Here is a 16,757-nt window from a genome sequence, read left to right as displayed (position 1 = left end):
GAGAAGTTACAGAAAGTGATATTTCCAGCTGAATCTACACATGGCAGAGTAGAAATCTGAATTTTGTTTTCATCTGTTTCAAAGTCTTTCTATAAGACCTTATGTCATTAATATTGTTAATTCTGAATTCCTTACTTTAATATGGAGACTTAATTCTGTACTTTAATGTGGAGACTTCTTGCAGGATGACTGGACTGTTATAAAAAATAAACTCGTGACCATCTCTGGAAGCACTCAAGGTCAGGTTGGATAGATCACGTCTGAGAAACCTGATCCCATTGAAAATGTCCTTGCTCCTGGCAGGGGACTTGGACTAGAAGGTCCTTAAAAGTCCCTTCCAACCCAAATTATTCTATGATCTTTGGATGATTTATTTTTTTTCCTAACTCCTGGTAATGATTGGGATAAACTTTTTCTTGCTCTTTGCCAGGTATAACACAATATGTCTAGAAAGATTTTGGGAAGTGATTTACCCTTCAGATGCAACATATATATGTTGGTTTTTAACATAGGTTTAGTAGCAACATATTCATCATCAACATAAAGTTAAAACCAACACAGTTAACATTTCTAAATGTACACACATGTATTGGTTGAAAATAGAAAACAGGCTGTCACTGGGGCTGGTTAAGTGAAGAGGTAATAGGGTTGAAAGGCATGAGTAGAAAGTTAGTCAAATATGGTTCACAACAGTGAGAAAAAAACCCTTTAGATCAGTGGCTTATAAATTTTCAGGAAATGTTGGTCACCTGTATGTTTTGAGGAGGTACAGATCCTTTAGATTTTTGAAGCATGTAATGTGATGTAAAGAATATATTGATTTCCTATTGTCAATCATCTTTCAAACACCAGAGATTCTCCTTAGGCCTGTAGTAGTCCATAAACAACAGGTTCAAAATAGAGCCTCTACATAATTTGTTTATTTCCTACTATTAGCTTTTAAACTTTCTTTAAGTTCTTTTTTCCCACAAGAACTGTACTCCTTTATACATGGCAAAGCTAAAAGTTCAGTATCATACAAAACCTGATTTCAAAATAGTCGGTAATTAAAGGAGAAAGTTCCTGCAGATACAGACACTGATTCAGATCTGCCTGCAGTTAAAAGCAAAAGAACTTTTGTACATTTAATTTTACTCTTAAGAATGCTCTAGAAAATATTTATTATGTGTAGATATATTTGCAGTGTTACTGAGAAACCTGCCAAGAACTTTCTATTTTTATCACATCCATGGAGGCTTTCTAATGTCCTGGACTCTTCTTCCAAGACTCCGTCTTGGACTACATCACTCTTCTGTGATATAGTCCAAGGTAGCCAGATTTTTAAATTTAATCTACCTATAGCGTATTCTTATACTAAGTGTACTTAAACCACCAAATGGCCATTTTCAAAAACTAGTTTTAACTGGAATGTTAGGTTGAAAAAGTGACCATGGACGCTGCCACTTTTGTGAATCATATGTTAGAAATAATGACCATGAAAATTAGAGAACTGTTGCACCTTTCCTTTCAAGCTTAGAAGAGATCTTCATTTACTTAATTATCCATATGCAAAAACTTTCCTTTGCATAATGCAGGAGAGAGAAATTAACTTTATATGTTTCCTGTGTAGGTCGGAACAAGACACAGAAGCCTCTGCAGCTGGTGGTTGGCACTCTCACCCCAACCTCTGTGTTTCTCTCTTGGGGCATCCTAGTCAATCCTCAACATGACTGGACAGCAACAAGTAACTGTGCTAGTGACAGGTAACAACAGAAAAGGATGGGCTTTATTACTACCATGAGTTCACTCAGGGCAGCTCTCTGCTGTGATTAACATAACTTTTACAGTAAAAATTAAAGTGTTGTAAACTATAGTTCTGTATGTGAAGCCAGTTTTTTCATTTGTTCACACTAGTGCTTTGCAAATCTTTACTTGACAGCAACTTTAATGAGAGGTCTACACACTGAATTACAAATCTTGCTATTTCACACTGGATCCTCTGTTCTTAAACTAATGGCCTTGGCTTGACCTTCATTTGTATCTGAACCAACTGAAACTTTGTTAAATCACAGGAAATATTTTACTTTAGAGTTGACAGAAAAAGTGTAAAAGAAGTCTTTTGTTGTTCTGAGGTCGGGGAATGATGCCTTGTTTTAACACCGTTTGATTTTTGTTTTCTTTATTTTGTCTTATCACTAAAACTGATACAGTACAGCTTTCAGTCATTTTCTGTTGTAAGTAAAAAGGGGTCTCTTCTATGTCAATATTTTTGGCATTTACTGGGTGGTGCAGTAGGTGAGAAACTCAGGAAGGCTCACCAAGTAGCAATTTCAAGAGAAGTCATAGTGCAGAAGAGCTTCTCAATTAAGTGCAAAATTATGGTTTAGTCAACCCTCTGTAGATGAATAAAGTTATTTAAATTGCTAATGCAGATGTTTTCCCTACTTGTGTTTCTCTTTATATTCTTCCTTGATGGCAGTAGAATATTTTTACTTTCATTTACTTTGTGTGAAGCTCTATTCTACTCAGCAGTGTTTTGTAAAACTAAAAAGAAACTTTGTGAACCCATGGGATGCATCTACATCTGTTTTGCAACTGTTATCTTTTGAGTTTTAAATGTTCTCTTTTTTTTTATGATTCAAAACATTTCTTTTACTTGTCTAATATTTGTCAAATTTGGAGCTAATTTAGACTTGACTTTTCTTACTCTGGTGTTCATAAGAAAACTCTAGCTGACATGATTAAACTGGATGTCAAACATAGGCTGTGTTAAAAAACACATCCCATTTAGCCAGGATGACTTTTTTCATAGCTTTACATAAGTTTCATACCTCATAAAAGGACTGATCCTAAATTTCTCATGAAAAAAATTTGGATCTTCATCACCAACCAGAATTTCAAACACTATTGAAAAATAATGTTAATGCTTATTAGGAAACAGTTATGGAATGTTAGTAAATGTCCAAGGATGAAATTTGAGTGGATGTTTCTTCAATAGAAATAAAAGTTGGTTAAAGCTTAGATTTTGCTCTTTCAGTAAAGGAGGAAGCAAATATTTTTCTACTGTGCAAAACTGGAGAAATGAGCTGATCTTGTATGAGCTTGTAAAAGTGTTCTAATGTAGTGGTTTTAGCACCATTTTTACCAAGGAATTTATCTTAATGTGATGTGTCAGCACCAGTGTTGCAGCAGCCATTGTGCAGTGGGAATGAAGAACATTTCAGGAGAAGCCTATATCCTGTATTATTCCACCTGGAAATTCAAGGCAAATGGTATCCACCACCATGACTTTATCAATTCTGTGTTTTCTCCTCAGTAGATGAATTTTCTTTTTTGGGCATTCATTGACTCAAAGTTGGAACAAGTTTTTAACATAGTTTTTCAGTTAGGGCAATGTGCTACTAGTGTCTTGCTATGTTTAGAATATTTTCTGAGGTATTCCTCCTCTCAGGAATTAAAGTGCACATTTTAGTGAAGTATTGTCTGACAGGAGTAGCTAGTTTAAAAACATTTATATGAAGTTACAAATGATCTTATCAAAGATAGGTATATACCTATAACCAGATTTCTGTTTTACAATCAACCATAAGAAGGAAGTTAATGAAGAAAAAAAAAAAGACACTTAGGTGGTGCTCTTATTAGTTTTACCTTTACTTGACCAAAGTGCTTGTGATTTGTATAAACTATGACAACAGTTGTCCATGTGACCATGGTGTGTATTTCTAGAATTTTAGAAGAGATTAGATCCATATATAATTCTAGTCTGTGTGTAGAAGAAAAACTATTAATTTATTATAATAATTTGAATGACTGTTGATTAAGTACATAAGAAAAAAATAGGAAGCAGCCCATTCTTTGCAAGTTAGTGTTGTGATAGAAGTACAAGACTTAAAAAGCCAGCAACAGATTCACTGAAATTTCAGTCTATTTCAGGGGCAATCTACCTGGCTTGATGATTTTTCATCTGGCATAGTCTCCTTATTGTGACTGTTAACCATCCTCAAGATTGCTGTTAGTGACTAACCTCTAACCTTTGGCATTGGCAGTCCATAGCAGTCAGGACCTCTTAACTCAATTCTGTCCGTCAATATCCCACCAAGTTTTAAATTTGTAACTCTCGATGACCTGAAATGGAGTCACTGTTCTCAGCCACAGATTTTACCATCTCCATGTGGGATGTTAGGTTTTTGTACAAGTGTTGCATGATAAAAGTTATTTCAATATGTTACTGAGTCAGAAGATAGAAACCACATGGAGTAGCACAGTTCTGCTGGCCAAGATTTTCTCTAGTGCAAGTTTGACCTCAGTGGGATATTCCTTGGAAGATCTGGTTTTGTGAGCAAATGAATTTGGAGTAAGAGGTGCCATATTCTCAAAGAGCCTTGATATCTTTTACTGCTTCAGTGAAATTACTGCTTGCTTCATCAAGGAACATAGTGGTCTTCTTTATCTATGAGATTTTTAAGAAACTCCAATGAAAAAAATTTACTGTGGCATTTTTCAAGAAACCATTCTTTTGGCTTAACTCCCTAGAGATTAAGAGCATAAGCCAATAGAGTGCTACATATTTCCCTCAAGATAACCTCAGATGCTAATGCCTTGTTGAAACATAAGTATACACTGCCATTTTTGTGGACCAAAAATTGAAGGCGAAATTTTGAAGCATTGTTGAAGTGACTATTATCTCTCATCAGACCCTTACCACTAGAATTTAAAATAAACCAAAAATATCCAAGTAAAAAAACTCAAGTGATTAGTTTTATGTAACTGATGAAAACTACATAACACCAGAAAGCACAGTTGGTGGAACCTTTCTCAGCATCCTCTGCTTTCTGACACCAGTGGAAGACAGTTGATGAAGGAAGATGGCAAAGTCCCGATATCCTGCTGCACAGCCCTGTTCAGTTCCTCTTTTGATCATTTCCAAGAGAGTAAGAGGTTTGTTTCCTCTCTGCCTAGCTGTGTTCCAGCAAATATTAGTGGACAGATCTGTCAAAATAAAAGTACTGGGGCTTCATTTACTCTCCTTCCAGGTCTGAAAAAGAGAGAATACTCTGTAGATTTTTCTTTCTTTGTATTTGCTTTGGTTAGAACACCTCTGTAGCTGGGGGTTGAAAAAGATGGACTTCGACTTTCAATTCTTTAGGGAGAAAAGTCAGGGGATGGATCAAAGCCCATTATTTTCCATGTTAGATTAAAGCAGAGTTTATAGATACAGTAAAATATCATATTCTATTGAGTGGATTGTATAGAAAAGCAAACACACTTTCAGGTACATGCAAAAATAGGAATTTAAAACCTGAAGGTATGTATTTTTTTAGTTTAATGCTGTGACAATTTCACATTGGCATTTTTAATTGATTTGCCTGTGATTTAAATGTCCTAATGTCATACTTGCAAGTAGCAGAGATTTTGTGTTTTATTTTGTTTTTATCTGATGCTGAAAAAAAATGTAAGAAACGCAGTGAGGGAAAACCAGGGAAGAGTCCATACTTAGTCTTTTTGTTGTACAATACGTAGAAGTAGGGTTTTAAAAATCTGAAATTCAGAAAGAAATGTGTCTTTTTGTTGTACAATACGTAGAAGTAGGGTTTTAAAAATCTGAAATTCAGAAAGAAATGTGCCTATCTCTTCCTGTGCCTATTTACAAACTTCTATCATTATGCAACTGCCAACTAAGTCATAGTTTACGTTGCAAGTGTAATACAAAATGGATTTTAAACATAGCAGAATTTCTTAAAGGAAAACATACAGCAGCAAATATACTCCTTGAGTTTCAGATGCTTTTGAGTTGCTGCTGTGGGAGTACATGCTAAAAGCTTGTTTAAACTGGAATGATTTGTTGCTGTTCAGTCTCTCCTTTTTCAGAGCCTCTCACTCTTCATTTCAGTCATTATACTAAAAGTTTTAAGTAGAAGAAGTGAATTTTAGAGATCATGTAAGAGTCAAAACTAAATTAGAAAGTGCTTTGCAAACCTAGCTGGTAACCATCACTGGTGTCATTCTTTCCATTTTTCATACGTGCCAGTATCTGTTACTTTAAAGTAAACTTAGCAGTAAAAAAGGAAACACTATAATCAACTTCATGGGTCAATTTGTGCAACACTCAGTGTATGAAACATCATAGTTCAAACCATTTCTTTTATTGCTTTCTAGCATTAAATGGATGCCGCACTTCTAATGAAGTCTAACTATAAATAAATAAATACCTGGTATGCTGATAGTCTCTTAAAAAATTCTGATTACATTTCTGTGAACAAAAAAGAAATGAGCTTTATAATCTATTCTCTGCCAACACAAAATCATAGAGCTGGAATGTTATTATATCTCCAAGGCTTAATTGTTTGTTTAGTGTTACGTGTGACTAAAATAGTCATGATTAAATTGTTTGGAGTTTTGGTTGGGACCTGATTCCAAATAAATCCATGATATTTATACAAACTGACCTAGTCTTGAAATCTCACAAAACCATCTGCCTTAAAGATTTCCAGTATCTAATTTTTGTGTGTGAATATTTGACTGTGCAAGCATGTTCTGGGAATCTGGCTGAAATTAGATGTGGTTAAAAAATGGAAAAATTCTGCTGGAATTCTTGGCTAAACAGGATCACTCACACTGATAGATGAAAACTTAATGTCTTGCCTGTCCATCCTAGAATTCTTCTTTTAACAGTAGATAAGGTTTGCTTCATCTCAAAAGCAAAAACCTCCTGTGCTTTCTTTAAAATGGTCATTTTATTCTAATTTCTAGTGCAACAAAAATGCTGTCTCTAAACTGAGTACTGCCTTGTCATTGTAGAGCTTTTCAAAAACAAACTTTGTAAGCTGAAGATAGAAGAGAAACAACCTTCTGTATCAGGTTGTTACAGCATCTTTTACATTGACTCTGCAGCTACAGTAATCACTGCAGCGGTTGGCCTAGGAGTAATCCTGTGCACTTGTGGCTTCCTTTAAATGATGAATTTGGTCTCACTTATTTTATTTCTGCCATCACATTTTATGTAAGTCTTATGTGGAGGCAAGCAAAGTAAAAATATCATCAAAGATACCGCGTTTCAAGAATGTAGACACTAAACATTCCATGATTTTGCACAAATGTATATGGAGAGAGGCTCTCTTGATGAATGTAGGCTCTTTATTCCTCTACTGTGGCTGATTTTGCTTTTTTTTTTTCCTGATTATTACAGAGATTATTTCTGAGTGCAACAAAACCTCTCACCTGCTTATGACAGCTTTTGTTTTAAATTGTTGGAGTTTTAGCTGTCTAGTAAAAAAGCAGGAGGTAAAGTTTTTCTACGCTTCCTAGGGTGGCCTCATTGGTGGTATTTTCAAATGAGTGAAGCATTGCCTGTTAGTGGGAGAGAGGGAGGTACTAATTTTAATGGAGTTTGACAAAAGAGCTCTAATGTTTTATAGAGTGCTAGCTGGCAGAGAAACAGAGTAACCCACTCAATCATTTGTTGTAATAATATTTATTGTAAATATAAATACAAGAGTATTCAATAAACATTTTTCTGATAAAATGTCCCCCACCAAAACACATAACAAATCAATTAATCAAAATGAAATGTTACATTAACTTAAATATTGTTAGGTCTTTATACCTGCTGAGAATCTAGATTGAAACAATTTCTCACCAAGTGTAGCCGGGTGTGCCATCTCCTTGCGGAAACATCAAACCAGTATTCACAGGTGGAATAACATTCCTGGGAGCATTCCACAATGTATTAGCTGTTAGGACCCCGTGGTGAGCAATCAGTTTTTCCTTTTCTTACCTCACAGAGCAAAAGTGTAGCTTTTGCTTCTATGTGAGTCTGACAGCACTCTATTTCAGCCTGCCTTATGTTGTTGTGGAGGGGATCTATGAAGATGTTTTGCTGAATGTTTCCAGTTCAGCCAGCTGCACTCATTTTGTGCATGTATGTCACTGCCACAAGGGGATTGATAGATGTGAGTGGTGACTGGATCTTACTGCTTATTCATGTCTTCAATTATATGTGTTGACTGTTTGATTTTGTATTTTTTATGAAAGAAAGGTTTGAAAAAAGGAGAAATTAAAATTACAACGATATTCAATCAGTACAGTGTTCTCAGACAGACACTGAAATTGCATTTTATTTGGCAGGTTTTTGGTCTGGTTTAACAATGAGTTGTTCTTTGATGACGAAATTTGGCATTTCTGAATTTTTTACTCTATAAACAAATGATTGCATTTCCCCAAAAGCACATATAGATATTTAGGTATTTTTAATAGTCAAATGATTGGGACCTGCAAAATCTTAAATGGAACTTCATTTTTATAGCTTTTTATTGAAATGATTGAGGAAATTCTGTCATCACAGTCAATGTTTTTAGTACTCACTATGGCAAGTTTCCATTGAAATAATTATATCCTTGGTGAAGTTTTTATAGGCTTGGAAATCTTGCAGTTAAGAGCACATTTCTTCTGTGCTGTATGTTTCCCTTTCTTTCTAATGGCATAGTTTGGCACAATTATGAAAATCTTCTTTTCAGATTTTATAATAGTCTTGAATTTAAGTGAAAGATGGGGCCTTTTTTTTGTTGTGCATATGTTCTTAGTATTTTAATTTACATTAGAGTGAAGAAATTTCCAGGTGTGAAGACAGCATTAAAAAGTAGAACATTTTGTCCACTAGAAGCAAGTGGGGGCGGCCACTTAAAAGCCTGTTCATTATCAGCAAGGTTTACAGTGTTTTTTTTCTCCTTGTTTCTCATGCAGCTGTTCTTTTAGATTGTTCAATAACTGAACTGAAACAGTATACTCTTTTTTTTTCCATCACATACAAACACTTTCTATCCCATTGGATTAAAATAGGTAGGAAAAGGTAAGGATGAAGATGAAAACCAGTGAAAATTCCTCTTTCAGGCAAGGGAAGAAGGTGACTACTTGAATTCACATCTGGTGTCTGTCTATACTTATTCCAAATCCCTCATGAAAAGACTGTATGGGGTCCAGTAAGAGGCATTTGTGTTGAAGATTGAATTTGTTTATATTAAAGTTACATCCTTTGCAAGACAGTGACAGGGAGTTCAAATAAGCTTCTCCTGTTGATTGCTGTCTCGTGACTACATACAAATAGATTAAGAGGATAAAGGAGAAGAATTTTTCCTTCTTTTAATGTTGCCAATAATTGATTTTTTAAAATGTTCTTTGTCAGTTTAACTGACAATTAGGTCTATTATTTGACATTTGATTAGATCACAGCCCACAGAAGTAAGGACGCAGATTATTACTTGGTAGTCCTGGAACTGAGAGAGGATATTCACTCATTTTCTGTCTTTTTTTTTTTCTTACTGTTTTTTTTCTTTCCAAGTTTTAAGTTAGACTATATCTTCTTTTGAACACAAAGTAGTACAGTTAATGAAGTTATGTGAGCCAACATAAATATTGATCTTTGAACCTGGTGAAGTACCTGAATGAGCTGAATTGTAGCTCCTGGTTTACCAGGAGAATCTATATTTTTGGTGCCAAGAAAGCAAATTTGACAGTTATGAGATAAAATTTGTAAACAAAGTGAACCATTGTGTATAGAAATATTTTCCATGAGTGACACTTGCCTGGTCTTAGGTTGTGTTTTAATAGTGAAGTAGGAATTTCTGTCCACTCAACAGTCACATTTCATGTAAAATGTACTCTGAAAACTCTCTTCTGTAACTTCAGCAGAAGCAGCTTTATGAATTGGCTGTTTGGTCCACTAAGTAATTATAGTCTGTACTTTTGAAACTTTTTCAGTTGTTTTTCAGAACCTTTTTTTTGGTTGGTTTGGGTTTTTTTTTTAAGGAAGAGATTCCTTTGTCTCTACATAATTGTCTGTATAATGCCTGTAATAAATCTCACAACCTTGATTTGCAAGCATTAAGTTGTTCTGTTTAAGTATGGCAAAATACAATTGGACTGAATTCGGCCCTTTTCAGATGATGTAAATATGGTATAGATATGGATGATGGATATGAGTTTTTTATGTTATGCATAACAGTTTTCAGTAATACTTGGATTAAAAAGTTGCCAAATGTCTCTGAGATTTGCTTTTCCAAGAAAAGAAGTGTCCACTCTATTCTGGTAGTGATTCAGCACGTATGTTGAAAATGAGACTATGGTCAGCAGGGGAGTTCTTGTGCTGGCGCTCTCACCATTTCCTCTGCCTTTTTTTGATTGGTTAACATTGCAGTCATGCTTTTTCAGGGTGGTGCTCCTTGACAGAATTGGGCAATTTCTGTAGAAATGTTTCCTAGTTTCACAATCTGTTAGCATTCATCATGTTATTGATTTAAACTGCTGGAAGTCATGTCTTGGTTTATTTTTTTGTTTGAAGTGGGGGCAATACATAATGGGATCTCTGAATGAGGAATGTATTATACAAACAACAGATATTACTGGTCTTCCCTGGAGAAGGCTTTTGGACTAATTTTGATGGGAACACCTTTCACTGGATGGATATAGATGATTTTGAGAAATCATTAGAGGCTTCCTGACTAGCAGACTCATGATTCAATTGACTGGTTCTAGCATATGTTGAAATTACAGGAACTGCTTGACAATGAGTTTACACCTTGTGGTTAAAACCTTGCATACAATAGGTGTTTGTGAATAAGGAGACTGTCCTTTTGCTCTTTGTACAATATTCCTAATGTCAGGGTCTATATGATGGGGTACATATATGGAATAAATCTGGCTTTTCTGATATTTGGTGCCCATAAAGAGCCAGAAAGAACAAGAACAATAGAACATTATTATTATTATTATTATTACTACTATTATTATTTTCTCACAAAAAATGTTGTAGTGAATTCCTTTGTGTAGATCTATTTTTTTTTCCCTTGAGCAGGTTCTATACAGTTCGCTACAGAGAAAAAGGTAAAGACAAGAAATGGGTTTTTCAGCTCTGCCCAGCTACAGAGACAGTGATTGACAATCTGAAGCCAAACACACCTTATGAATTTGGAGTTAAAGACAATGCAGAGGATAGTATTTGGAGCAAGACTTTGAATCATAAGACAGTTCTCTCTAGTAAGTATTTGACAATAGTTAATGAAATAGCTGCTGATTTTGACAGTATTTTTTAAACTATTATGGTATTAATTAGAGTAAGCTACTAATCAAGTTTTTATTGCTTAAATGGCATCCATTATCCCCTAACAATTCTCTTCTGAATTGCTGAAACTTGAATTATTTTGGTTTTGAAAAACTGCCACCTAGTCTTCTGAAAGGTGTTGTCTTTTCATGGCAAATAGAGGATCTGCTGCAGGTTGATAGAATTCTAATAGTGTTTAGTACAGATACACATCAAGTGTTGAATATGAATAATTATACTTCTGACTGGATTCTAAGCTTTTTCCTTAGGTCATGAATAATAAGATGATGAAGTAATGAACTAATCCATCAACTATCATCCAACTAATCCATTGTTTGCCTCAATTATAAATTACAAAGCTGTAACTTTGAAGCATCTGCCCAGTGTCCATAGAGCTGTTCTAGCAGTCCAGAATAAAGTAATTACTATACCATCGCTTAAAGAGGATAATGGTGCTAGCCTTTTCCTATACCTGATTCACAAAAAGCTCTGCTTTGCACCTTACGGGTATCTTACCAAGTGGTTTTTTCTGTTTTTTTCTACATTTCAAACATCTTAAAGTCATCTGTAGAGCAAGTGATGCAATGTATTTCAGCACTTAGAATAAGAGGGAGTGATGAGTGCAAAATGTTTATAGTTTATTACTTGTTCAAGACTGATGAAAACATCACCAAATTTTATCTTTCTATATAATGTATTTCTAACTGCTGTTTCTTACAGACATTTTACATTTTAATAGGTCAGGAGAATCATTCTTATAAGTTTATGGAGACCCATTGAGTTTGGTTGAAAGATTATTTCTTCTAAGAGTTCCTATTCTATTTACCTAAGATTTCTTTTATCTGCAATGTAGACTTGTGTATTCAGTGGATGCTTCTGCAGCAGCTAAATCCCTGGAGTTTGTAATTACCCTGCACGTCTACATTCTGGTCTACTGATAAAGAATCTTATAATGGGAAAATTGTCAGCACTTTCGAATTCAAGCCTTTCATATTTTTAGTGTATAGCAGGTAGATACAGAAAATGGGCAGTAAACAGAGAGTGTATATTTATAATAAAGGTACAACCAGATGCCTGTAAATTTTATCAATCAACACAAACAGACATTTATTTTCTGTGCTAATTTCTTGGTTTGTATCAAGTTCTTCTCATATAGAAGAAGCATCTCAACCTAAACCAAACATACTTCACTGTAAATGTTCTTTTTTCCACTGAAGAATATATCAATTACTAGAAACTGAAAGTTCTTTTGCATGTTCCTGGATTTGTTGAATCCACAGGCCAAATTTTTGTTATATACTAAACATGTTGGGAGGGGTTGGGAGGAGAATCTGCTTTTAATTCATGATTTGAAAACACATGAAAGGCATGGCAAAAGTTCAGCATTTATTTAAGTGATTTTTTTCAGGAGAGATGAAAGTAGCTTATTTCAGACTGTCTTGCCATGATTTTCTTATGAATTCATTGAGAAACTTCTGTCACTTTTCCCTTGACTTTAGGCCAATAGTAAGTCATGTTATTTAGAAGTATCAAGCACTTTCAAAGACTTGTTTCCAACTCAAATGTATCTCAATTGATATTTCTTCAGAGTTGAATTTTTTTTTCTACTTCTCATCTGTTTTGGATGGAATTTGAAAAAATATGATAACATGTAGCTTGACTCTTGTTTGCACATCCATTGTTGGAAGGCTAGCAGAAAAGTGTAAAGGTGGAAGATACAGAGAAAGTTTGAAGCAGCATGCTAGAATAGAGTAGGTGCTGAACAGGACTTTCTTGACTTACTCAACAGCTGCATCACAAGAAACTTCTAATACTAAAAACTAAGTGGAAAACTTAAGAGAAAACAATTCAGAGTTTGAATCTGGGGGCTTGTTGATACACTGAGATAAACAAAACAAGAAGAATAGATTTCATTTCCTTGCTGTCAAAACATGAAGAGAAGGCCTTGCAGATGTATTAATGGATCTGGAGACACAGGACAAAAAAAAAGTTTTCCATGATGTGTTTTTATACAGGCATTTAATTTACCTTCCAACTTTCCACACTGACAAATAAAAGGTTGTTGATTTGCTTTGCTTTGGACAAAACAAAAAATATTTATATGAATTTATTTGTCTTTCTGTCAAAACAGGTAAAAAAGTAAATGGACAACTCCAGAATATGTACAAGTTGGTACCCAATTCCCAAACACAGGTATGCAAAACAGTCTCTTTTTTAAGCTGATTTGTGTTTCATATGATCAAATTTTTTATTCTCTGTTAGTGTTCAGTGAGAAAGAAATTATCAAGGCCACAAACTGCCAATATAGAAAACAATCTGTTAAATGCACTGTATGGAAAATGTTTAAATGTGTTGATGGGCAAAATAATTGAGAACTGAGATGATTACATACACTTACTCCAACCTCTCTAAGATAAATCTGATGGTTTCCATCTGTAGATTCAAAACTTAGAAGTTGCTTATTCCTTTGTAGAAGTCAGGTTTGTTAAACCGTGATATTTGTTGTGATAGTTAACTTTGGAATAACATGGTGATGTGATTTTATAGAGTAATTTTGTATATACTCAGGTTTTCTAAATTAGTCATCCCACTGAATTTACTGATAGTTCCCATATGTGAGGCAAGTGTTTGCAGAACCAGAGGAAGCTGGCAAGGGCAATTTAATCAAGTTTTCTAGGCTGTCCATTAAATCCTTTTATGTGGCATGGTAGAATTTTTACTATTTTATTTTAAAAATTTGATTTTTATAAGTAAAGATTTTTTTTTTTCCCCCCTCTCTTGACTTTTTCCATAAACATACTTAAACAAGCATGGATGGATTTCATTTGTTTATGGATTAATGTACCCAGATTTTTTTTTCTTCCAAGAGCTGAAGCATAAATGAAGGCTCTCTAGATCAAACCAGCTAGTGGGTTTTAATACAGTGAAAAATAGACATTTAAGTCATAACTTCTTAGCATTACCAGTTCTACTATGAGATTAAACTGATTTATTCATATTTCCTTTGCTTGTTTTTTCATCAAAGTGCAGTTTTACGCATCTCATCTTCTGGAGGATTTTTTTTGTTCTGCTTCTTTTTAGGTTACTATCCCTAAGGCAGACTATGGGATAACTTCCCGAGAAAAGTTGTAGAAATCCCTCTTACTTTAGATATTTTAGAGACTTAACTCATGAGTGGTAATTATTACAAAAGAATAACCCATTTGTCACAATTCTCTTCTGTCTAAGATTTTCCAAATGTTTTCATGGTAGGAAGTGGTAATGCATATTTTCTCATTGTTTGTTTTTCATATTTCAGAATATTATAAATGGTCTGTAATTATCAGACCTGGAATTCCTTCAGGAATGAAATCATGGTTCATTAAATACATTTCCTTCTAGGAATAGTTAGGTGTGCACAGAATCATAGAATCAATTAAGTTAGAAAAGATCTTGAAGTTCCTCAAGTCCAACTGCTAACCCAGCACCACTACCATGTTTACCATTAAACCATGTCCTCAAGTGCTGTATCCATGTATTTTATAACACTTCCAGGCATGTTGATTTCCCTGCTGTTTCCCTGGGCAGTCATTTCTAATGCTTGGCACCCCTTTCTGTGAAAATGAATTTTCCTTATATCTGATCTAAACCTCCCCAGTGCAACTTGAGGCCATGTCCATTCATTTAGGGCAGTAATACTTCAATAATTGCATAACATACAGTTAGATCACTGGAATGCTTACATTATTGGAAATATACTTATGTCTTGAGTTCACGAGAAAAGGTTTTATTTGTGAGTAATATAAATCCAGTTGGTTAGATATTCAGGAGGGTGCTCATCTCATTATGTTGATGAAGTCAACTTTACTGTTCTTCCCCTTGGTTCCACGAGCATCTTTTAAGTTGCACAGCCCAAGATCAGGGAATTCATTCTGGGCTATGGAGTGCAAGCTGAGTTCGTTTGCTCCTCTTAGCAAACCCTGTGTTCCAGAACCCTGACTGTTATGCTGCTTCTGTGCAAGTAGGGATTCTATTTCTGCAGGAGAAGTCCTGAGAAAATGAGCTAAAACAGTTCTCCAAATATTTGCACAGCTCAAGTATGAAAGGAGGACTAGAGCCAACATCTAGTCTTTTTTATGATCTTCACAGGGCTCAGCTCCAGAGCAGTACTGCTTTATCACCCTCCACAGAAATATCTTGAAAACATACCATAGATTATTCTAAAGGTTCTCTTATCATTCTTGCTTTAGTGGTCCAAAAAGCAGATAGTTTACATTGTTCCTTCAGTTTCCACAGCACTAGGTGGGGTATCTTTCAGTGATGTGATCAGATCATTGATGCAAAGCCAGAATGAGTGTTATTTAGGCCAAGTTTGTTTGTGCTTTATTTTGCTCTAAAGACACAACTGACTCATATTAACATGGTCCTAACTCTTCTCTGTAAGGACATTTTTAAAGGCTGTTTATTAAAACAACGTTACCAACCCATCTAGTCATTCTGCCCTTTCAACATCAGTCACATATCATCTTGTGTTTCTTTTGGCAGTTCCATCATTTAAGTTTGTCTAAGCTCCCAGGGCTGTGTGAGCAGCAGCTAAGGAGAGGGTGGAAGAAAAGGAGTGTTCTAGAAATGGTCATTCTTCTTCCCTTCATAAACAATGGGTAGTGGTAGGGCAGAAAAAAATGCAGTAGAAATTTATTTCCTCTTCTTTCCGGTAAAGTTCCTCTAGTTTCATAATGTCGGCATTGAAGGTGGAGTCCTCCCCAGTTTTCCAGCCAAAAAGGACTCTTAGCTTCTACCATTTGTTAAACTCTAGAAGGAAACATTCCTGCTCTTCCAAACCTTACTCAGTCCGGACTGACCACGACCCTTCCTTGAGGAGTCTCTTATGTGTATGCCAGTTAGTTGTGGCTCTTTGAAGTATCGGAATACAACATAGAAATAAAGAACAAGTCTCTTAAAGTAATGTTATCATGTGCTGTTTCACAGAACATTTGAGATTTGCAGTCCTGTAAGAATATGCTGTATGTATATGGTAAGAAGTGAGATGCTTGACCTATGGTATAATTTACATCTCTCATTTTCATCTGAAAATAAGGAATATCTTATTTGCCGTCTTCTTTCATGATGGCAGCAGCTGTTTAAATAACTAATGTTCCTAATACCTATATGCTTTATATTTTCTATCTGAAAAATATGGTTGATAGTGCCATTCCTACAGATGATGGGCTGACATTTCCAAAATAGTATTTATAAGTAGTAAATATTACTAGTTAGTCACTTCGTGGAAACTAAGAAGAAAGCTTTGACAGCATTAGTAGATTCCAAGTGCAGCGGTTACAGATTTGTGCAGATGAGCAGTCTAATTATAGCAGCTGGGGACCGTGGATTTAATGTCAGTTATTAATTCCTGAGTGGAAAACTACATTTTTAATATATTTAAATGTATTTTGAGTTTTCATATTGCTATCATTGTAGCCATCCATTATTAGTCAACAAAGAAAGAATGCTCTTGTCATTATAAGAACTGTTTACTAGTAAAAAGGCTGATAGTAATTATGATTAGAAGTTCTACAGCAGAGGTTACACAAGCACTCACTACAACTTTGGAGCTGTTTATTTGACCGTAAGGCTGCTGAGGAGACATACAATAAAATGAACACCTTCTTCTAACAAATGCATTCCATCCATCTGTTAGTCCCATGAA

At 34.9% G+C, this 16,757-nt stretch overlaps 1 protein-coding gene across 28 annotated transcripts in view; it reads left to right on the top strand.

Annotated features, from left to right (window-relative positions):
* LOC119698358 (ABI family member 3 binding protein) overlaps positions 1-16,757 on the top strand; it is a 136,719-nt gene that overhangs the window by 29,888 nt on the left and 90,074 nt on the right. For all 28 annotated transcript variants that reach the window (XM_038132366.1, XM_038132042.1, XM_038131342.1 and 25 more), the window contains exons 4-6: positions 1,610-1,742; positions 10,826-11,007; positions 13,203-13,264. In XM_038132366.1, coding sequence (XP_037988294.1) covers positions 1,610-1,742; positions 10,826-11,007; positions 13,203-13,264 — 377 coding nt within the window. The remainder of the gene's footprint in view (positions 1-1,609; positions 1,743-10,825; positions 11,008-13,202; positions 13,265-16,757) is intronic.

The sequence above is a fragment of the Motacilla alba genome, chromosome 1 (assembly GCF_015832195.1).
Source record: "Motacilla alba alba isolate MOTALB_02 chromosome 1, Motacilla_alba_V1.0_pri, whole genome shotgun sequence".
Classification (NCBI taxonomy): Eukaryota; Metazoa; Chordata; class Aves; order Passeriformes; family Motacillidae; genus Motacilla; species Motacilla alba.
The sequence above is the reverse complement of the archived record's forward strand: the minus strand, read 5'-3'. Positions and strand labels throughout refer to the sequence as shown.